At 49.6% G+C, this 22,523-nt stretch overlaps 1 protein-coding gene across 1 annotated transcript; it reads left to right on the forward strand.

Annotated features, from left to right (window-relative positions):
- Positions 1 to 284: 284 nt before the first annotated feature.
- serinc4 (serine incorporator 4) lies at positions 285 to 22,433 on the forward strand. Its single transcript, XM_048520936.2, has 7 exons — positions 285 to 561; positions 4,566 to 4,733; positions 6,278 to 6,456; positions 7,586 to 7,665; positions 8,904 to 8,997; positions 9,791 to 10,480; positions 13,260 to 22,433. Exons 1-7 carry the CDS (start codon positions 535 to 537, stop codon positions 13,423 to 13,425), a joined length of 1,404 nt encoding a protein of 467 aa, XP_048376893.1. The 5' UTR covers positions 285 to 534; the 3' UTR covers positions 13,426 to 22,433.
- The last annotated feature ends 90 nt before the right edge of the window (positions 22,434 to 22,523 follow it).

Consider the following 22,523-nt stretch of genomic DNA (forward strand, 5'->3'; position numbering starts at 1 on the left):
CTGATGTGACACCGTCAATGCTGATGGACTGGAGAAAGGAGCTGGAAAATGCCCGTTGGTGGGATGAGTGCAAACTGATGGAGCACAACGAGATTGCAGATTGAATCCTTCCTGAGGTGTACATTTAGCAACCTCCAGGCCATTGCTGTACTGAAGGGTTAAAATGTTTGTCCTAGGTTCTATTTCCATATGTTAAGATGGTTTAAGGAGCCTTAGAGGATTTGCAGCTAATCTCTGTCTTAATGCTTGTTCGACACAGTTTGACATTCTTGCTGAAAGATCAGCTTCTGCCCACACTGTATACAACCTGGTGAGCCAGGAAGCCTTTGTCATCTGGAGTTGCTGGTCAATATTGAAGCTAAAAATTTAATTTTTAACAGAGTGTGGGCTTTGCTTTGGAGTCGCTTTGCTGCAGCATGGTGTTGGGATTACCAGAACTGTATGGCCTGTTGCGAAAGAGCCAACACATCAGTGATGAGGGCCTCGTTTGACTTGTGGGTGCCCTGACCCTGGAGCTGCACGATTGGTGGGGGCATGTGTGAGAGCAGTGTCCGAGCACAGGTAAGCAGTAACCTGGAGAGGAAATTCTGTTTTACTCCTAGGAGGACTCGGGCTGCAGGATAGCAGCAAGGCTGCAGGTTTTGGGGAGCAGAAACTGGGTAGCAGAGGCAGAGGACAGCAAGAAGACAGAGAGATGTGAGAGAGGAGGGAAATGTGTCGGATGGTGGATTGCAGAGGTATTCATAGTAAGATTGGCAAGTAGTGAAATTGAGGATTAAGATGGTGAATGGTTCCCATAGCCATCCAGTGCTTTGGCCAAAGCCAAGCTGCCTGCCTGTGAGTGCGAGTCCTGCCTGAACCTTTTAAGCATTTGTAGATGAAGATCCTCAACTGCTGCCCAGGTCTGGGCTCAGTCTGTGAGATCCAGCATCAAACTGTGAGGTACTAAGGGAGCACCTCACTTTTAGACAATCAGTGATGAGGAAGTGCCACACTGTCGGAGGGTCAGTGCTGAAGGAGCACCACACTGTTGGAGGGTCAGTACTGAGGGAGTGCCACACTGTTGGAGGGTCAGTGCTGAAGGAGCACCACACTATTGGAGGGTCAGTACTGAGGGAGTGCCACATTGTTGGAGGGTCAGTGCCAAGGGAGTGCCACACTGTCGGAGGGTCAGTGCTGAGGGAGTGCCACACTGTCAGAGGGTCAGTGCTGAAAGAGCACCAGACTGTCATAGGGTCAGTACTGAGGGAGCGCCACACTGTCAGAGGGTCAGTACTGAGGGAGTGCTGCACTGTCAGAGGGTCAGTACTGAGGGAGTGGGCACTGTCAGACGGTCAGTACTGAGGGAGTGGGCACTGTCAGACGGTCAGTACTGAGGGAGCGCCACACTGTCAGAGGGTCAGTACTGAGGGAGTGCTGCACTGTCAGAGGGTCAGTGCTGAAGGAGTGGGCCCTGTCGGAGGGTCAGTGCTGAGGGAGTGCCACATTGTTGGAGGGTCAGTGCCGAGGGAGTGCCACACTGTCGGAGGGTCAGTGCTGAAAGAGCACCAGACTGTCATAGGGTCAGTACTGAGGGAGCGCCGCACTGTCAGAGGGTCAGTGCTGAGGGAGCGCCACACTGTCAGAGGGTCAGTGCTGAGGGAGTGGGCACTGTCGGAGGGTCAGTACTGAGGGAGCGGGCACTGTTGGAGAGTCAGTGGTGAGGGAGCATTGAACTGTCAGAGGATTACCACTGACTGAGCCCATCACTATCTTGCATTTCAGCAGTGATTACACTTGAAGAAACAATGAATTGGTCCTAAAGCATTTTGCAACTTGATTGTAAAAGGTGCTATATAAATATAACTTTTATTGTTATCTGGGATTTCAATTTATTTCTGTGACAATTTTCTCATAAGCATCAACTCATTGCTGACACCCGCTGTCTCATTGGTAAATGCCCCTTCTAGAGCAGACCCAAATTGGAACATATCTCTGTACGGTACAATGACTTAACAGTCCCTCCGGTGAGGGACTGCACATTCAGGAACTGTATCCCAGTGAGAGTCAGCACCTTCAGGAACTGTATTCCAGTGAGAGTCAGCACCTTCAGGGACTGTATCCCAGTGAGGGTCAGCCCCTTCAGGATCTGTATCCCAGTGAGAGTCAGCACCTTCAGGAACTGTATCCCAGTGAGAGTCAGCACCTTCAGGGACTGTATCCCAGTTAGAGTCAGTCTGTACAGGAACTGTATCCCAGTGAGAGTCAGCCCCTTCAGGAACTGTATCCCAGTGAGAGTCAGCTCCTTCAGGAACTGTATCCCAGTGAGAATCAGCACCTTCAGGAACAGTATCCCAGTGAGAGTCAGCCCCTTCAGGAACTGTATCCCAGTGAGAGGCAGCACCGTCAGGAACTGCATCCCAGTGAGAGTCAGCCCCTTCAGGAACTGTATCCCAGTGAGAATCAGCACCTTCAGGAACTGTATCCCAGTGAGAGTCAGCCCCTTCAGGAACTGCATCCCAGTGAGAGTCAGCCCCTTCAGGAACTGTATCCCAGTGAGAATCAGCACCTTCAGGAACTGTATCCCAGTGAGAGTCTGCCCCTTCAGGAACTGTATCCCAGTGAGAGGCAGCACCTTCAGGAACTGTATCCCAGTGAGAGTCAGCCCCTTCAGGAACTGTATCCCAGTGAGAGTCTGCCCCTTCAGGAACTGTATCCCAGTGAGAGTCAGCCCCTTTCGGATCTGTATCCCAGTGAGAGTCAGCCCCTTCGGGGCAGGGTTTAATTCTTTGAATTCCAAATTGTGACTGAAATAACTTTAATAGTGTGGGTAAGAATTGATTACAATAATCTGTGCCTTCTCTGCCCCAGTGTTTATCACCCTAATGGAGCAGACTCCGAGTTCGACTCGGTTTACAGAGACAGCCCCTTGAGTTATTGGAGCTAGTTGTGTTTTTCACCCAGATAGGCGAGACCTCACTAGATTACTTGCCAGATCCTTTCAGAGGGCATTGAGTTAATCCCATGTGAATATTGTTGTTCACCCTAATTTGTTAACAATGGGAGATTTCTCATTTTGAAGAGTATTTGTCAAAATTACACAGTGAAAATTTACATCCCAGTTTTCTGATCCAGAAATTGCAAGCTCTCATGAAGTCAGCCTCCCATCGTAGCGGGATTTGCACCTGTGCCTGTGTTCTCTTGTTTACAGCAGAGCTATAAAGCTACAAGCATGGGACGACAGACTGATTGTATTGTAGAGCAATGTGCCGGAAGTTTAAATCCACTCACTCAGTCTCAGACAGCTTCATTCTGCGAGCCTGTCTGTTCATTACAAACTGGAATGGGTTGCGGGGTCCCTTCTGGCTGTCAAAGTCCAAAAGATTTTGGCGATTCACCGTGGAGTGGGTGAGACCGCGAACTCGTTACTATCCTGCTATTAATCATCAACACATTGCAGCATCAACTGAACAAACATGACCCTGAAGCTGAGATAATGGGAACTGCAGATGCTGGAGAATCCAAGATAACAAAATGTGGAGCTGGATGAACACAGCAGGCGAAGCAGCATCTCAGGAGCACAAAAGCTGACGTTTCGGGCCTAGACCCTTCATCAGAGAGCCTCTCTGATGAAGGGTCCAGGCCCGAAACATCAGCTTTTGTGCTCCTGAGATGCTGCTTGGCCTGCTGTGTTCATCCAGCTTCACACTTTGTTACCTATGATCCTAAAGCTACTGACTGGGGGGACTGTCACAATATTGTTCCTTGTGAGGAGGTGTCACTGGCAAAAGACAGTCGCGTGTCCCTCGGATCACAGAGAGGGCAATTATAGTGTAGAGACGCTTTCCTCTGTATCTAACCCCATGCTGGCCATGTCCTGGGAGTGTTTGATGGGGGGACAGTGCAGAGGGAGCTTTACTCAATATCTAATCCCATGCTGGCCATGTCCTGGGAGTGTTTGATGGGGGGACAGTGCAGAGGGAGCTTTACTCAATATCTTATCCCATGCTGGCCATGTCCTGGGACTATTTGATGGGGGACAGAGTAGAGGAAGCCTTACTCTGTGTGTAACCCCACGCTGTCCCTGTCCTGGGAGAGTTTGATGGGGGACATTGGGCGTCTAAAATGGAATTTCTAGTTGGGACAGCATTAGATCGGGCCGGGTAGAGAGTGCTGTCCCCTGTGGGTAGAGAGTGCTGCCCCCTGTGGGTGGGGAGTGCTACCCTCTGTGGGTGGAGTGTGCTGCCCCCTGTGGGTACAGAGTGTTGCCCCCTGTGGGTGGAGTGTGCTGCCCCCTGTGGGTACAGAGTGTTGTCCCCTGTGGGTGGAGTGTTCTGCCCCCTGTGGGTGGAGAGTGCTGCCCCCCCGTGGGTGGAGTGTGCTGCCCCCTGTGGGTACAGAGTGCTTCCCCTTGTGGGTACGGAGTGTTGCCCCCTGTGGGTGGAGAGTGCTGCCCCCTGTGGGTGGAGTGTGCTGCCCCCTGTGGGTACAGAGTGTTGCCCCCTGTGGGTGGAGAGTGCTGCCCCCTGTGGGTACAGAGTGCTGCCCCCTGTGGGTGGATAACTGTTCCATTTTGTTTCTCTCAGATTAGCTGCTGCTGCGGCCCTTCACCCTGCTCGCTGTGCTGTCCGTTCCTGCCGGGAATTAAAGTCTCCACTGGGTCCCGGTTGATGTACACGTTGTATCACATTGTCAGTTCCACTGGATGTTGCCTACTGCTCTCCAGGACAGTCGCAGAGTCAATGAAAGACAGGGTAGGTACACTCTCTTGGCTCATATCAGCCTGGAACCCACTCTGCACCTTGTCTGTCCACACCGCTCCGGGAAAGTCACAGCGGGCCCTCACTTTCTCCTTCCTATCCCTGTCATCTTGTCCAGGGATCCATCCTCATGAGTTCACTTTAGCATCTTTCACACCCTCAGTGTTCAATTGTTCCGCCTCAATAGGAGGCAGTGTACGTAGTGCAGGAGTAAATGGGTGTGTGTGGGAGTGGGAACAATGTTACTGATGCGGGGAGAGTGTACATAGTGCAGGAGTAAATGGGTGTGTGCGGGAGTGGGGGCAATGTTACTGATGCGGGGAGAGTGTACGTAGTGCAGGAGTAAATGGGTGTGTGCGGGAGTGGGGGCAATGTTACTGATGCGGGGAGAGTGTACGTAGTGCAGGAGTAAATGGGTGTGTGCGGGAGTGGGGGCAATGTTACTGATGCGGGGAGAGTGTACGTAGTGCAGGAGTAAATGGGTGTGTGTGGGAGTGGGGGCAATGTTACTGATGCAGGGAGAGTGTATGTAGTGCAGGAGTAAATGGGTGTGTGAGGGAGTGGGGGCAATGTTACTGATGCGGGGAGAGTGTACGTAGTGCAGGAGTAAATGGGTGTGTGTGGGAGTGGGGGCAATGTTACTGATGCAGGGAGAGTGTATGTAGTGCAGGAGTAAATGGGTGTGTGCGGGAGTGGGGGCAATGTTACTGATGCGGGGAGAGTGTATGTAGTGCAGGAGTAAATGGGTGTGTGTGGGAGTGGGGACAATGTTACTGATGCAGGGAGAGTGTACGTAGTGCAGGAGTAAATGGGTGTGTGCGGGAGTGGGGGCAATGTTACTGATGCGAGGAGAGTGCACATGGCACTGAGAGGTAACCAGACAAATGGTTTGAATAATCTTCCCTCACTCTGAGATCTCTCACCCTCGCAGATTTGTTGAATATGTTTTAATTACCGTGTTGTTTCAGTTTCCTGGGTCAGGGATATTTAGCCTGGTTGGAATTTTTCTTTTGCAAACATATTATTTAGTCTTAAATAAGGTGTGGAGCTCCATGTTCCTCCAGCTCCACCCTGTGTTATCCCTGATTCCAACATCGCCAGTTCTTATTATCTCCTGTTTAACCTTAAATCGTCTGTAAGTACCTTACAAAAGAGCCCTCTTGGACAGCACAGAAAAGATATAAAATATCGCCTTTCACAGTTGAGCCACTTTTTATTCTTATGTGTCTCAATCTGAATGCAAGGGTTGGAACATGGGCTAACTATGACAAGAAACTATCTTCATTCCAGAAGAAAGTACAAGGTCTCTATAAGTTAACATAATGGCAGAAAGGCCTCAGAGAACACACCTTCAGTGCGTCCCTCAGCACATTGCCTTGGACCATGGAACTGCCGCACTCAGGCGAGGACACTAGGGGACCAAGGCATTGCCTCCCATTGAGTAGATGGCATTGCACGAATAGCTGATGTTTGTCCCGTTTCTGACGTTGAGCCTGTCTGTACAATCGGCAGTTTGATTCTCTCTCTCTCTGCTGTAGGTGCCATTCTTCAGGTCTCTCTGTGAGCAGCTGCAGCCAGGCTCAGACTGTGACATGTTAATCGGATACTCGGCAGTGTACAGAGTGTGTTTCGGCACAGCCTGCTTCTACCTGCTATTGTGTGTGATTCTCTTCAACGTCAAGTCCAGTCGGGATTTCAGAGCCCTGATTCACAACGGGTAACTGAATGATCAGAAACTGTGCCTCTGAGAGACGCTTAACAATTTCAAACCAAGTCAAAAATATCACCCCACACCAAGTTACAGTGACCAAAACCTACTGACCGATCACTGCACAGATACTCACCAGTCCATTCACTCACTCGCCAATCCACTCACCTACTGACCAATCATTGCTCCATATTGAAATGTGAGGCTGGATGAACGCAGCAGACCCTCTCTGATGAAGGGTCTAGGCCCTAAACGTCAGCCTTTGTGCTCCTGAGATGCTGCTTGGCCTGCTGTGTTCATCCAGCCTCACATTTTATTATCCTGGAATTCTCCAGCATCTGCAGTTCCCATTATCTCTGATTGCTCCATATTGACCTGATTTATATTCTCGGAATGGATCACAGTTTCCGTGGTCCCAAAATCCGGAACACAGTACATTTCCCTGTTTGTTTGTAAATTCCACGTTTCGAAGTTTCCAGCTCTTTTTGGTCAAACATTCCCGATGCCTGTGTCTCACCGCATTGCCGTTTAGAATGCAATGTCCACCTGCTCCTCTCTCTGTCTCTCACTCTGTTACTCTCTCTCTCTCACTCAGCTCCTCTGTCTCTCTCACTCACTCTGTTACTCTGTCTCTCTCTCTCTCACTCACTTTGCACCTCTGTTTTTCTCACTCACTCTGTTACTCTGTCTCTGTCTCTATTGCTCTGTCTCTCTCTCTCTCTCACTCACTGTTACTCTGTCTCGGCTACTCTGCCTCTGTCTCTCTCACTCACTGTTACTCTGTCTCGGCTACTCTGCCTCTGTCTCTCTCACTCTCTCTCACTCACTTACTCTGTCTCTGTCTCTCTCACTCACTATGTTACTGTCTCTCTCACTCACTGTTACTCTGTCTCTCTCACTCTGTCTCTCTCTCTCTGTCACTCACTGTTAATCTGTCTCTCTCACTCTGTCTCTCTCTCTCTGTCACTCACTGTTACTCTGTCTCTCTCACTCTGTCTCTCTCTCTCTCACTCACTGTTACTCTGTCTCTGTCTGTCTGTCTCTCTCTCTCACTCACTGTTACTCTCTCCCTCTCTCTCACTCACTACGTTACTCTGTCTCCATTTTACTCACTCTGTGCTGTTACTCTCCGGTTTAGGTTCTGGTTTGTGAAATTCCTGGTGTTGGTTGGGATCTCTACTGCTGCGTTTTTTATTCCCAATGAATCGTTTTTGCACGGTGAGTGAGAATTCCGATCATTTCCTCCAGAGGTAGCCTCCAGTAAACCACACTCATGGTTTTGCTTCATGTATGACACTGAGATCGTGAGTGGCAACAGAATATTCAACCGTGAGGTGCCTCATAGCCTGACCTGATTGACTCTGGTCCTGGTCGCTACCCTTGTGTAAAGCAGCTGTAACTGCGGTGTGATCAGGAGCAGGAATTCGGGCTCATTTCCCCTTTCCCACACAAACCAGATGGGCCAAATGGCCTGTTTCTGTCTGACATGAGATTGGATGTTAAAGCTGGTGTATAATCAACTAGCAACCACCAGATGGCAAGAAATCCCCACAACTGAAACCAAATTTGCCCCTCTACGCCACCTTTTTCATTCCTCTCACCTGTAACTGCTGTTTACCTCTGTCAGATTCGACCCAGCCCTGCCCTGCTGCTCAGAGAACCCGTACAGCATGGCAAGAGGCCATTCAGCCCATTGAATCCACACTGACCCTCAGAAGAGCATCCCACCCAGACCCACCCCCTTACCCTTTCCCTAATAACCCTGCGTTTCCCATAGCTAATCCACCTAGACTGGCACATCGCTGGGCACTATTGGGCAATTTCCCACGGCCAATCCACCCTAACCTGCAAATCTTTGGACAGTGGAAGGAAACCCACGTAGACACAACGGGAATGTGCAAACTCCACACAGACAGTCGCCTGAGGGCAGAATCGAACCCAGGTTCCTGGCGCTGAGAGGCTGCAGCGCTAACAGACATTACTCTGTCTCATCCTCTTTCAGTCATTCAGGGTGAGCAACAAACGAGTGAGTGAGTGGAGGGGGTAATGAATTAGTGAGACAGTGACTGGAATTTGTCTTGGTGCATCTCGGTGGACTTCTCTCCAGAAGTAGGATTCTGGGAGCCTTTCTGTAGTGGGGTGTGAGCTGGAGTGTGAGGGAGGGGCTCAGGAAGGACTCTGGTGGATCTGGGCCCAGGGTTCCTGACTCTCTGTGGCTCTGTAGGGTTTCTGCATCCAGAGACTGAATCTGTAAACTCACTGTCAAAGGCTGAAAATTAAACAATCAGAACAATGTCCCTGCTGCTCCGCGAGATGTCTGTCAGGCAGAACCCCTCGGTTCTGAACGATTCCTCTAGCATTCCTCACCTGTGTCTCACGGATAAATTTCTGACTGATATCTGGACTTTGTCTTCTATCTCTCTTCCTCACCATTGCTGCTACTGGGTGGAGCACAGTTTGGCGATACGTCGGTGTGACTGGAGCACTCTTGTTCATTCTGATGCAGCTTTCCCTCATCAGTGTCTTTGCACATTTCTGGAACAAGAACTGGTGAGTTCAATTCTCAGGTTAATGTCCCGTGGCCCACTTAGCAACCCCTTCCCTGATGGTGCAGGATAAGGCAGAATTTCCATCGCTGATCGCACAGGGACAGTGCAGAACAGCACAACCCCGGCTCCAGAGAGTGGCCTGGGGCTGAACTTGCTGTGGGCCAGTGGACTGGGTCCCCCTAAGGTAAGGCCCAGGGACAGGGCTACTCCAGCTACAGAGCCAGTGTATCAGGGGGAACGGACCAGCCTCCGGAACTGCAAACCCCAACCAATAACTGGACACACTCTGTCAGCAAGCCCATAGGAACACTCCCCTAAAGGACTGCCAAACAGAATGGTTAGTTCGAAGCTGGGCTTTAAACAAAGGCGCAGAGTCCAGAAGGTTCTGGAAGGGAATTCCAGAGCTCAGGACCTGGAACGACCGTCACCAATAGGAGAACAGTCACTCTCAGGGAGGCTCGAGAAGTCAGAAATCTTGCAATTTGACTTCACTGAGACCTTACCTTTGACCTAACCCCGTGCTGTCCCTTTCCTGGCAGTGTTTGATGGGGGACAGTGTAGAGGGAGCTTTACTCTGTGTCTAACCCCGTACTGTCCCTGTCCTGGGAGTGTTTTGTGGCGGACAGTGTAGAGGGAGTTCATTTTGTGTCTGAGCCCTGTCCTGGGAGCTGGATAATTCTGGGTGAATGAGCTGCCTCCTCTGGCTCAGGGTGAATTGGGAACAGCCTGAGATGTGGATGGTGTTGGTGTATGTTTCAGCCAGGGCTCTTACTGTGGCCGTTCCTTACGGACAGGATGACAGGAGCCGCACATGGGAAGTGGTGGAGTCTTGCTGTGCTGGCCGTGACCCTGTTGTTCTATGCCATGGCAGTGACTGCGTTTTCACTCATGTACAAGTTCTACACTCACCCTGCAGGCTGCCTGGTCAACAAGGCCTTGCTCATCTTGAACATCAGCTTGTGTTTCGTGGTCTCAGTGTTATCCCGGAGTCAGTGTGTACAGGAGAGGCAGCCCCACAGCAGTCTGCTGCAGGCCTCCATCATCAGCTGCTACGTCATGTACCTGACGTTCTCCGCCCTGTCCAGCCGCCCCCCAGAGACTGTGCAGTATCAGGGCCAGAACATCAGTGTGTGCTCCCCAAGTGTCACGGAGGATGGCGTTCGGGCTGAGGGCAGGACGATTGCCATCGTTGGAGCTGCTGTCATGTACTGCTGCGTGCTGTTCGCTTGCAATGAAGCCTCTTACCTGGCCAAGGTGTTTGGGCCATCGTGGATGGTCCGTGTCTACCGATACGAGTTCAAGAAAGCGTCGTGTTGCTTCTGCTGCCTGGACGGGGAACTGCCGAGCTGCGAAGTGGAGGTGACCGGAGGCCAGGAGGTGATCCATGATGAAAGGGACCAAGTGACCTACAGTTATTCCTCCTTCCACTTTGTGTTCTTCTTGGCCTCACTCTATGTCATGATGACCCTGACCAACTGGTTCAAGTAAGTCTAAGAACAGATTGAAGGTGGGTATTTGGGGTGAGGGGTGTTTGGGGTGAGGGGTGTTTGGGGTGAGGGGTATTTGGGGTGAGGGGTGTGTTTGGGGTAAGGGGTGTTTGGGGTGAGGGGTGTGTTTGGGGTGAGGGGTGTTTGGGGTGAGGGATGTTTGGGGTGAGGGATGTTTGGGGTGAGGGATGTGTTTGGGGTGAGGGGGGTTTGGAGTGAGGGGTGTTTGGGGTGAGGGGAGTTTGGGGTGAGGGATTTTTGGGGTGAGGGATGTGTTTGGGATGAGGGATGTTTGGGGTGAGGGGTGTTTGGGGTGAGGGGCGTTTGGAGTGAGGGGTGTTTGGGGTGAGGGGTGTTTGGGGTAAGGGATGTTTGGGGTGAGGGATGTGTTGGGGGTGAGGGGCGTTTGGAGTGAGGGGTGTTGGGGTGAGGGGTGTTTGGGGTGGGGGTGTGTTTGGGGTGAGGGGTGTTTGGGGTAAGGGGTGTTTGGGGTGAGGAGTGTTTGGGGTAAGGGATGTGTTTGGGGTGAGAGGCGTTTGGAGTGAGGGGTGTTGGGGTGAGGGGTGTTTGGGGTGGGGGTGTGTTTGGGGTGAGGGGTGTTTGGGGTGAGGGGTGTTTGGGGTGGGGGTGTGTTTGGGGTGAGGGGTGTTTGGGGTGAGGGGTGTTTGGGGTAAGGGATGTGTTTGGGGTGAGGGGCATTTGGAGTGAGGGGTGTTGGGATGAGGGGTGTTTGGGGTGGGGGTGTGTTTGGGGTGAGGGGTGTTTGGGGTGAGGGATGTGTTTGGGATGAGGGGCGTTTGGAGTGAGGGGTGTTGGGGTGAGGGGTGTTTGGGGTGGGGGTGTTTGGGGTAAGGGATGTGTTTGGGGTGAGAGGTGTTTGGGTGAGGGGTGTTTGGGGTAAGGGATGTGTTTGGGGTGAGGGGTGTTTGGGGTGAGGGATGTTTGGGGTGAGGGATGTTTGGGGTGAGGGATGTGTTTGGGGTGTGGAGGGTTTGGAGTGAGGGGTGTTTGGGGTGAGGGGTGAGGGATGTTTGGGGTGAGGGATGTGTTTGGGGTGAGGGATGTTTGGGGTGAGGGGTGTTTGGGGTGAGGGGGGTTTGGAGTGAGGGGTGTTTGGGGTGAGGGGTGTTTGGGGTGAGGGATGTTTGGGGGTGAGGGATGTGTTGGGGGTGAGGGGCGTTTGGAGTGAAGGGTGTTGGGGTGAGGGGTGTTTGGGGTGGGGGTGTGTTTGGGGTGAGGGGTGTTTGGGGTGAGGGGTGTTTGGGGTAAGGGATGTGTTTGGGGTGAGATGTGTTTGGGGTGAGGGGTGTTTGGGCTGAGGGGTGTTTGGTGTGAGGGGTGTGTTTGGGGTGAGGGGTGTTTGGGGTGAGGGGTGTTTGGGGTGAGGGGTGTTTGGGGTGAGGGGTGTGTTTGGGGTGAGGGGTGTGTTTGGGGTGAGGGGTGTTTGGGATGAGGGGTTTTTGGGGTGAGGGGTGTTTGGGGTGAGGGGTGTTGGGGAGAGGGGTGCGTTTGGGGTGAGGGGTGTTTGGGGATGAGGGGTTTTTGGGGTGAGGGGTGTTTGGGGTGAGGGGTGTTGGGGAGAGGGGTGCGTTTGGGGTGAGGGGTGTTTGGGATGAGGGGTGTTTGGGGTGAGGAGTATTTAGGGTGAGGGCTGGGTCATTTGAGCCTTTATGGTTGGGTTTCTGAGATCCACTCGGAGCTGACAGCAGCCACCCCTAGACGGCGATGCACTCACCCTCAGTGCCCTGACTTTAGGGTATTCAGTGTCTTCAGTCGGGAGTGTCTGTGAGACCATGGACAGGCTGCCTGTGTATACCCTCCCAGTCTATCTAGAGGCATCGGGGCAGAGGGACTGTGCAATGGGATTGTATCTCAGCGAGAGGCAGCACCTTCTCCCAGAAATGGCAAGTTATAGCAAATTCAGTTTAGGCTCCATTGAGAAATTAACAGGGATTCTCCAGCTCCCTGCCAACAATTAGCCTGGATTCCTGGGCAGGGATGGAATGATATACCATATCCATGGCAACGGTGACAGCAGAAACCAATAGTGGGGAGATGTGTGGGTTGGGGTTGGGGTAGTTAATCAATTCCAGACAGTCACAGTGGCATCCACTCAGGATCCCACAGGGACCACTCAAGGGGAATGATGTGTAACCGAAGGGAAAGTTAACCAAACCGATATTGGAAAGAAGACAGGGAGGTGCTGAGAGTAAGGGCAAGACTGCCAGCACATGCCGGCTGAACCCAATTCACCTGGCTTTCAAATGAGTTTTGATTTAGTTCTTGTTGAATGAGTTTGGAGTTTGTTCCTGTTTATTATTTTCAATAAGGACACCAAAAGACCCAGACAGTAATTACATTTCAACATTTTAAAACGGTTTGCAGAGTATTTCTGAAATTTTCTGTAAAAGGCTACACTAATGTCATTGTGAATGATCTTCATCTCTCTTTCTCTCCCTCTGTTTTTCTCACCTGTTTGTCTCCCTTTCCCTCCATCTCACTTACCCGCCCTCTCTCTCCTTGCGTGTCTCTGTTTCCTTCCATTGTTCTCTGTTCCGCCTCTTTCTCCACCTCTCTGTCTCCATTTCTCTCACCCCCTCCTATCTCTCACCCCCTCCAATCTCCCCCTCCTGCCTCTTCCTCCTTCTGTCTCTTACTTCTTCTGCACCCCCCCTCAAATCTCTGTCTCTCCTCTCTCTTTCTCCCCTTTTGACTCTCTTCCTCTCTCTGTCTCTGTCTCTCTGTCTGTGTGTCTGTCCCTGGGCGATGGCTCCAGCTATGAGTCTGCCACACTAGAGACGGTGTTTTCCCAGGGGAGCTGGTCCACATTCTGGGTGAAGAGCTGTTCCTGTTGGCTGTGTCTCCTGCTCTACCTGCTGATCCTTCTGGCGCCACCTTGCTGTGTGGACAGTGAGAGACGCCGTGCGGTCCATGTGAGGTAGCTACCTGCCAGGATTGGCATCCCTCTCCGGCATTGGGAATTCTCACTGGAATTGGGAACACTTCCCGGGAATGGGAATGTTCTCCGGGATTGGAAACACTCTCCAGGATTGGGAACACTCTTCAGAATTGGGGACACTTTCTGGGTTTGGAAACCCTCATCAGGATTGGGAACGCTGTCCAGGATTGGCAATGCTTGTCGGGATTGGGAATGCTTGTCGGGACTGGGAATGCTTTTCAAGATTAGGAATGTTCTCTGGGATTGGAAACACCCTCCAGGATTGGGAACACTCTCTGGGACTGGGGATACCCGCTGGGATTGGGAATGCTCACCGGGACTGGGAGCGCTGTCCAGGATTGGGAATGCTTCTCAAGATTGGGAACACTCTCTAGGATTGGGAAAGCTCATCAAGATTGGGAACACTCTCCGGGATTGGGAATGCTGTACAGGATTGGTAGCATGCTCTGGCATTGGGAACTGTGGGGTTTTTTTTCAGAAGCAACAGCAAGCTCGATGGAATCTTCTAGAAGCCAATCTGATGCTTCCTTTCACAAACACCAAGGCAACAGCACGTGAGCCTGAGGTCGTTCTGGATTTCATCTCTGCAGTTGGATACGATGGCCTTGTGACTCTAACATTGTTCAGGCGATTCCGAGAGTTCAAATCCCACCAGAACAGTCTCCAAAATCAAACTGAATACATCAGGCAGCACGAGAATTGACCAGAAGAATCAACTGGATCTCCTGCTTTTCCTAAACCCAACCTGTTGATTAATATCCTTTGGGGAAGGGAATCTGTAATCCTACTGAGCCAATCTGGTCTTCACATGACTCCAGCCCCACTCTCTGTGTGTGACCCCTGAAGCAAACAAAGAACTTCCTTAAACAAGTGGGTGCAAATGACAACAGGTTGTGATTGAGCAAATTTTGATTTGATTAAACAAAGAATTGCAAATGCTGAAGATCAGAAACAAACGCAGGAAATGCTGGAGAAACTCAGCAGGTATGGCAGCCTCTGCAGAGAGAGAAACAGAGTTCACATTTTCGGCCTGGGCTGACCCTAGTTCAGAGACTGTTTCCAGTGACTCAAGGACACAGAAGGAAGAGAATGGGGAAAGAACTACAGGGATAGAGGGGATTGGGATCTGATGCATCCTGCCTGAAGTGGATTCAACAGGAGCATTCAGGAGGGAATTGGATAAACATTGAAGGAAAGGATGGGGGAAAAGCAGGCGAGTGGAGTTCCTTGGATTGATATTTCAAGGAGCTAGCACAGGCACACTGAGCTGAATGGCCTCTTTCCATGTCTTTCTTGCCAGGAACAGGACTGGCCCCCACCTCAGGGTCACAACCGTATCAACTGTCAGTCTCCGAGCTGGGATTTTCCGGAGCTTTCTTTGCAGACCTGTAATTCTAGGCAGCCCTTTGATTAATTCTCTATCACTTGACGATACAATGGGATAGATTCTAGTGTTTACATGGGTCACACCAACTCTAACACTCTTGCAAGCACATGGATAGAGATTGGGAATCTGTCTGTAATTGTTCAAAGCTCAGAATCTGGAGATGGGAATCTGCTGAGGCTGCGCTTTGCTCCAAGAACTCTCTATCCTTAACGAGAGCTTTCAAACTGGGCCACGGTAAATGGCTGTATTCAATAACCTGAACATTATAACATTCTCAATAAACCTGCTGCACTGGCCTCAGTTTGTCATTGGGTTTGGGCCAGGTCTTTACTCTCTGCGAATCAATCATTGCCCCGAACAATATTGAAGCTTCAAGTAGGGAGTTTAGTAAAATCTTCCCATTTTCAGATGTTGCTGGTTTATCAGATTTATTCTATTTCAGAGTGCATCTTGGCCATTACCCTTAACACGACTGAGACTCCTCACACTAGCTGTGACCCCTTACACTGGCTGTGACCCCTCACACTGTCTGGGACTCTCACACTGGCTATTGGCCCCTCACACTGTCTGGGACCTCTCACACTGGCTATTGGCCCCTCACACTGTCTGGGACCTCTCACACTGGCTATTGGCCCCTCACACTGGCTGTGACCCTTCACACTGACTGTGACCCCTCACACTGACTGTGACCCCTCACACTATCTGGGACCTCTCACACTGGCTGTGACCCCTCACACTGACTGTGACCCCTCACACTGACTGTGACCCCTCACACTGTCTGGGACCTCTCACACTGGCTAATGGCCCCTCACACTGGCTGTGACCCCTCACCGACCATTGACCCCTCATACTGGCTGTGACCCCTCACACTGGTTATTGACCCTTCACACTGGCTATTGACCCCTCACACAGGCTGTGACCCCTCACTGACCATTGACTCCTCACACTGGCTGTGACCCCTCACACTGTCTATTGACCCCTCACACTGACTGTGACCCCTCACACTGTCTGGGACCTCTCACACTGGCTATTGGCCCCTCACACTGGCTGTGACCCCTCACACTGTCTGGGACCTCTCACACTGTCTGGGACCTCTCACACTGGCTATTGGTCCCTCACACTGGCTGTGACCCCTCACCGACCATTGACTCCTCATACTGGCTGTGACCCCTCACACTGGTTATTGACCCTTCACACTGGCTATTGACCCCTCACACAGGCTGTGACCCCTCACTGACCATTGACCCCTCACACTGGTTATTGACCCTTCACACTGGCTATTGACCCCTCACACAGGCTTTGACCCCTCACTGACCATTGACTCCTCACACTGGCTGTGACCCCTCACACTGGTTATTGACCCTTCACACTGGCTATTGACCCCTCACACAGGCTGTGACCCCTCACTGACCATTGACTCCTCACACAGGCTGTGACCCCTCACTGACCATTGACTCCTCACACTGGCTGTGACCCCTCACACTGTCTATTGACCCTTCACATTGGCTGTGACCTCTCACACTGGCTATTGACCCCTCACACTGGTTATGACCCCTCACACTGGTTATGACCCCTCACACTGGCTGTGACCCCTCACACTGGTTGTGACCCCTCACATTGGCTGTGACCCCTCACACTGGCTATTGACCCCTCACACTGGCTGTGACCCCTCACACTGGCTATTGACCCCTCACACTGGAGCAGTTTCACTTGTGAAGCACCCAGTGGTCTAATAGTTCTGTCATCACTTGGCATCCCAATGGTCACTGGTGCCAATAAAACAGGGCTGAGTGAGTGACAACAGGGAAGACGGCACGGGAGTAAGATCCCATCTTATACACCCAGAGGCAGTCGAAGGAATAGCACAGACCCACACCCCAATTTCTGCCATTCCTTGACCAGCTCAGGTTTAAATATGGCTCTGCAAGACCCTGGGGCACTGATGAGAGAAAAGTAGGAGCGAGGCAGTACCAGGCCGACATTCCTAAAGAAAATGTGAGTTGGTTCTTTATGTCCTTCCAGTGAGTAAATCGATGAGCGAGTTGGCCTGTGATTGTTTCTGAAACGGTGAAGGGGATATTGGCTGAGGCCTGAACAACTTCACTTTCTATAGCACCTTTAACATGTCAGCAGGAGCTCAAGCAACCAAAGCCTATAACTGCTAGCCTGTGTGACGGAATATTTGAGCTGACCAAAAGCTGGGTCATTGAGGTGGATTTTAAGCAGGGTCTCAGAGGATAACGGAATGATGTTGGGCTTTGGGTATGCGGAGGCACGACATAAATGCAGTAATCATGCATTTTGGTATTGTTTCCGTTCCCTGGGTTTGTGTAAAAGCCACCCCATGCTCACCTTAAGGTTTCCTGACAACACCTGAATATTTAATTTACTACCAGAGGTACGATCGATGAGCAAGGCTGCCTCCCGGGGAGGGGCAGTTTCTAATGTTGGGAGAGTGATGGCCCCCAAAATCTGAATGCGATGCCTCAAAAAACACAAAGGAACAAAGGAATTGAACAGATTAAGGATGTCCATGACCATGGCAACTATGCTTAAAAACACAAAATAACAAAACATGATCACAGAATAGGTCGAAGGAGCTGACTGGACAACTCTTGATTGGGTCTAATAGCTTTGAAGGGCTGAATGGTCACTGCCTGTTCCTGTGTAACAGGTTTGAGGGGCCGAATGGCCTCCTCCTGTTCCTGTGTAATAGGTTGAGGGACTGAATGGCCTCCTCCTGTTGCTAAATATGCAGGGCTAAATACTTTATTCAACTCTTCCTTTTCCTTCCTTCCCCTGCCTCCGCACTCTTCCTTGCTGTCCTTCCGAATTCCATCATTACCTTTCCCCATTACACTACTCCCCCTCATATCCCTTCACTCCCCCTTTGCCCCGTCAATGCTATTCTAGCTCTTTCTTTCTCTCCCTCCCCACCCCCTTCCCAGTTCCTCCGTTCCTGCCCCCACCCAACTTCTCCCTACCTCTTAGAATATGGAACATAGAACAGTACAGCACAGAACAGGCCCTTCAGCCCACGATGTTGTTGCCGACCATTGATCCTCATGTATGCACCCTCGAATTTCTGTGACCATATACATGTCCAGCAGTCTCTTCCTCCCCTTTTGTGGTTGATTCTGCCTGGGCTTCAGTGACCGATATTCCAATGGATGGGTTGTGTAATTGATTACCCTATCTGTTCACTGTCATATTAACTCAGATCCACTTCAGAGAGCAGATATTTACATGCACCAGCAGAATTCTCCATTGGTTACTTGTTAAACTGCTGGGCTGTTAAATAACCTGCCTTCACATTCCTGAAATGTTTCATATTTGATGAACTGGTGGCAAAGCTGGAGTTTCCTGATCACACCCCACAACCTTTGCTATCAGGGAACAACAGCAGATTTCCTGCTGAACTAAAATACAACAGTGGGATTTGAACATGTGTTCATCCACTGACACCACACTGAACTTTGGTGACTGGAGTTAGTCCCCAGGATGCTGAGCTCAGGGTCCAGAGCCCACGAGTTCAAAGATTCAATCAGTTTCAAATGAAAAATCAGACTCGACAATGACACAGATACACACATAAACACACGACATAGACACAAGACACTCATAGACAGGGACACACAGACAACGACTCTCAAACAGAGCTGCACATGTCCTGGTGTTTTACACAAACAGCTGTGAGTAATGCTGTAAAAGAGATGCATGACATGGAAGCTATTCATCTTGTGGGTCCTGGGGAGGTCGCTGAACAAAGGCATCGAGGGGTACAAGTGTATATTTCCATGAAAGTGGAGTCACAGGTAGACAGAGCAGCGAAGAAGGCATTTGGCACACTTTCCTTCGTTGGTCAATGCACTGAATATAGGACTTGGGAAATCATGTTGCAGTTGACACCACTTTTGGAACACTGCATCTGATTCTGGTCACCCTGCTATCAGAAAGCTGTTGTTAAACTTGAAAGGGTTCAGAAAAGATTTGCCAGAATGTTGCCGGGGTTGGAGGGTTTGAGCTATAAGGAGAGGCTGATTAGGCTGGACTATTTTTCCCTGGAGCATCGGAGGCTGAGGGGTGACCTTACAGAGGTTTGTAAAATCATGAGGGGCATGGAGAGGGTGGGTAGACAAGGTCTTTTCCCAGGGCATAGGTTTAAGGTGAGAGGGGAAAGATTAAAAAGGTCCTGAGGGGTAAGGCTTTCATGTAGAGGGTATGGGTGTGTGGAATGAGCTGCCAGAGGAAGTGGTGGAGGCTGGTACAATTACAACATTTAAAAGGCATCTGAATGGGTACATCAATAGGAAGGGTTTAGAGGGATATGGGCCAAACGCTGGCAAATGGCACTATATTAATTTAAGATATCTGGGTAGCATAGACAAGTTGGACTGGAGTCTGTTTCCATGCTGTATGACTCTATGACTCTAGTAATTGCAAGAATATCAAATCTCAGTGGGAACAACAATTTATACTGAATGAGAAAGTGGTTCAGATTGGTTTGACTCTGCTTTGTAGGGATGTCGCCATGGAGAATGTACCAGAAATATAAGAACTTAAGAGCTAGGAACAGCAGTAGGTCATTCAGCCCCTCAAGCCTGCTATGCCATTTAATACAATCATGGCTGATCTTATCTTGGCCTCACCTCACTTTCCTGCTTGTTCTCCACCACCCTTCAATACATTACTCATTAAAATTCTGTTTGTAACAGTTAACTGTCAAGGAATAAAATCAGAGGATGTTGGAGAAACTTTGTAGGTCAGGCAGTATCTGTAGAGAGAGAAAAACAGAGTTAGAATTTCAAGTCTGACATCACTTCTTGACAACTAAAGGTTCTGTAAAAAGGTGTTGGAAGATAGATTTATTTAAGTCCTTTTGATGAAGGCAGATAAGAACCAAAAGGGCAGATGGTATACAGGTACCGATGCAGAAGACAAAGGGGCTGTGAAAGAAAACATGAAATGCAAAATTATGTAAATTATGATGTGAAAGAGAAAGAACTGATTCTCTCTAATGAGTGCAAAGTAAAGAAGTCATAAATACAACATGGCTGTGTGTGGAGGTGAAGGTAAAAGAAATGGACATTGATGTCAATTTCTGAAGTAATTGAATTCGGTATTCCTTGAGCTTATGTGCTGCTTTGTTGGAACATTGCAGGTAGCCCTGGACAGAAGTGTTTGTATGAGAGCAAGGTGGTTTATTGAAATGGTAAGCAACTGGGAGGTCAGGGTCATTCCTACAGTCAGGACGGAGTTGTCCTGCAAAACAGTCGCCCAATCTATGTTTGGTCCTGTCAATGAAAATTATGAGGGACGTAAATAAGGCATACAGCAAAGATCTTTTCCCTAAGGCACAGGAGTTCAAAACCAGGGGGTATCTTTTTAAGGTGAATGAAACTATTGTGAGCTGTGAATGCAGTACACTAGATTGAAAGAAGTAGAAGTGCACTTCAGTTGGAAGGCATAATTAGAGTCTTGGACAATGAGGAGGGAGGTGGTGAATAGACAGTGATGCATCTTCTACAATTGCATGGTAAGGTGTCATGGGGTAATGAGGAAGCATTAGGAGTAGACCATGGTGTCATGGAAAAATAATGATGAGGCCAGGGAAAGATATGTTTGGTAGTGGAATCCTGCTGAAGTTGGCTGAAGTGGCAGGGGATGATCCTTTGAATGCAAAGCCCAGGGGCATGAAAAGTGAGGTCAAGTGGAATTATTTCATTATTCAAGGTGATTTAATAAACTGGCAAGAAACTGGAATGTCAGATTCATTCCTATAGATAGAGCGAAGGTGTTCTGCAAAAGTGGTCACCCAGTCTGCATTTGGTCTTGCCAATGTAAAGAAAACCGTATTGTGAACAATGAATACAGTCGATGAGATTGAAAGAAGTAGAAGTAAAACATAGCTTCAGTTGGAAGGTATGTTTTAGGCCCTTGGACAGTGAGGAGGGTGGAGGTGAATTGATGAGTGTAGCTACTATGGGAAAGAGAGGAAATGTTTGAAATGATAGAGGGTGTCCGGGCTGTGACGGAGGCTGTCAACCTTGCCAAATGCTGACAGACGAGCAGAGGGGAGGGAAGATTGGGAGTGGATGATGCTTTGAATGCAGAGATCAGTGGGGTAGAAAGTAAGAGTTTTTTGTTCTGGGAAAAAGGAGAAGGGGTGAGAGCAGAAGTGCAGACAAGACTGAGGGTCCTGTCAACCACAATGGGAGTGTGGTCTTTGCTTGAGGATAAAGGCTATCATGTCAGAGGCAGCCCAGTGGAAGGCGGCAACATCAGAACAGATGCCACAGAGATCGGGAAACCGGGAGAACGGAACAAAATCCTTGCAGGTAACAGGGAAGGAAGAGATGTAATCGAGGTAACAGTGTGAGTCAGTGGGCTTATAATGGATCTTCGTGGACAGCCTACCCCAGAAATGGAAACAGTCAAGTCAAGGAAGGGAAGAGTCCAAGTTGGACCAGGCTGAAGGTAGGAGAAAGATGTAAATTGGCAACAAAACTGATTAATGTTTCAAATTTTAGGTGAGAGCAGGACGCAACATCAAATGCATTGGCGATGCAACGTAGAAAGATTTGTTGTTGGGATCCTGAGGAGGACTGGAGAAAGGAATGTTCCACATATCCAAAAAACCTCAGGCATAACTGGCAATCATAGGCATGTCTTTGACTTAGAGAAATGGACTCCTCCACCCATGCCAAAAGTATTTTAAAAAGTCCTATTTTCCAACATGTTTCAGATCTGAAGAAGAGTCATACCGCACTTGAAATGTTAACTCATGTTTTCCTCTCTCCACAGATGCTATCAGGCATGTTGAGTTTCTCTGTGGTTTTTTTTCAAATTTTGAGCATCTGAGGAATTTTGCCTTAATTCGAGTTAACTGTTAAGCTTTTGATTGATTGAAAATGACCAGCGCTGTAAGTAAACAGATGAAACTTCAGTGAACTACACTGCAAACCCAATTTATAATCTTAAATCAGTGGCTCATGTCATTTTCAGCAACATCAGGATTGCTTAGCAAGTGTTATCCAATCACAGATTCACCTCTAATATTGGACATAATGTTCTTAAGTTTGACAAGTTTGGGCTTAGGACTCTTATGGCGCAATGGTAGTGTCTCTGCCTCTGAACCAGGAGACCCAGGTTGAAGCCCCATTTATGCAGAGTTTGAAATGGATTATATTAAATGTGCCCACAATGAAAGTTCCTGCTATTGGTCCCTCGTTATTTCAGGAATCAATAACTTGTCACAATGTTACTTTTCAACCTCTTTAACTGAGTGCGGCAAAAATCTTCACTTCTCCAATGAAAAGGGAGTGGAATAGAGATTATTTAAAGATTGTTTGTCCTCACTGGAGAATGTGTGCAGACAAAAACAAAACACAACATTTTTAATTTGATGGATTTATTGAATTCTTTCCTGCTGGTACATGATAGACTTAAGTTTAAAATTGGAGAATGCGACATTTTAGCACAGAATGAAAAATCTCAGGTCAGGAATTTGTTGGTGCATTCGAACTGGCCTGTTCTCGCCCTACTGTCCCCCTCTCCCCCTCCTCCACTCTCCTCCCCCAACCCCCTCTCCCTCTCCCCCTCTTCCCTGCCCCTCTCCCCATCTCCCTGTCTTCCCGTCCCCTCCCCCTTTGTTCCCTCCTCTCCCCTTGCTTCTGTCCCCTGCCCCTCTCCCC

Source organism: Stegostoma tigrinum, chromosome 36 (genome assembly GCF_030684315.1).
Source record: "Stegostoma tigrinum isolate sSteTig4 chromosome 36, sSteTig4.hap1, whole genome shotgun sequence".
Taxonomy (NCBI): Eukaryota; Metazoa; Chordata; class Chondrichthyes; order Orectolobiformes; family Stegostomatidae; genus Stegostoma; species Stegostoma tigrinum.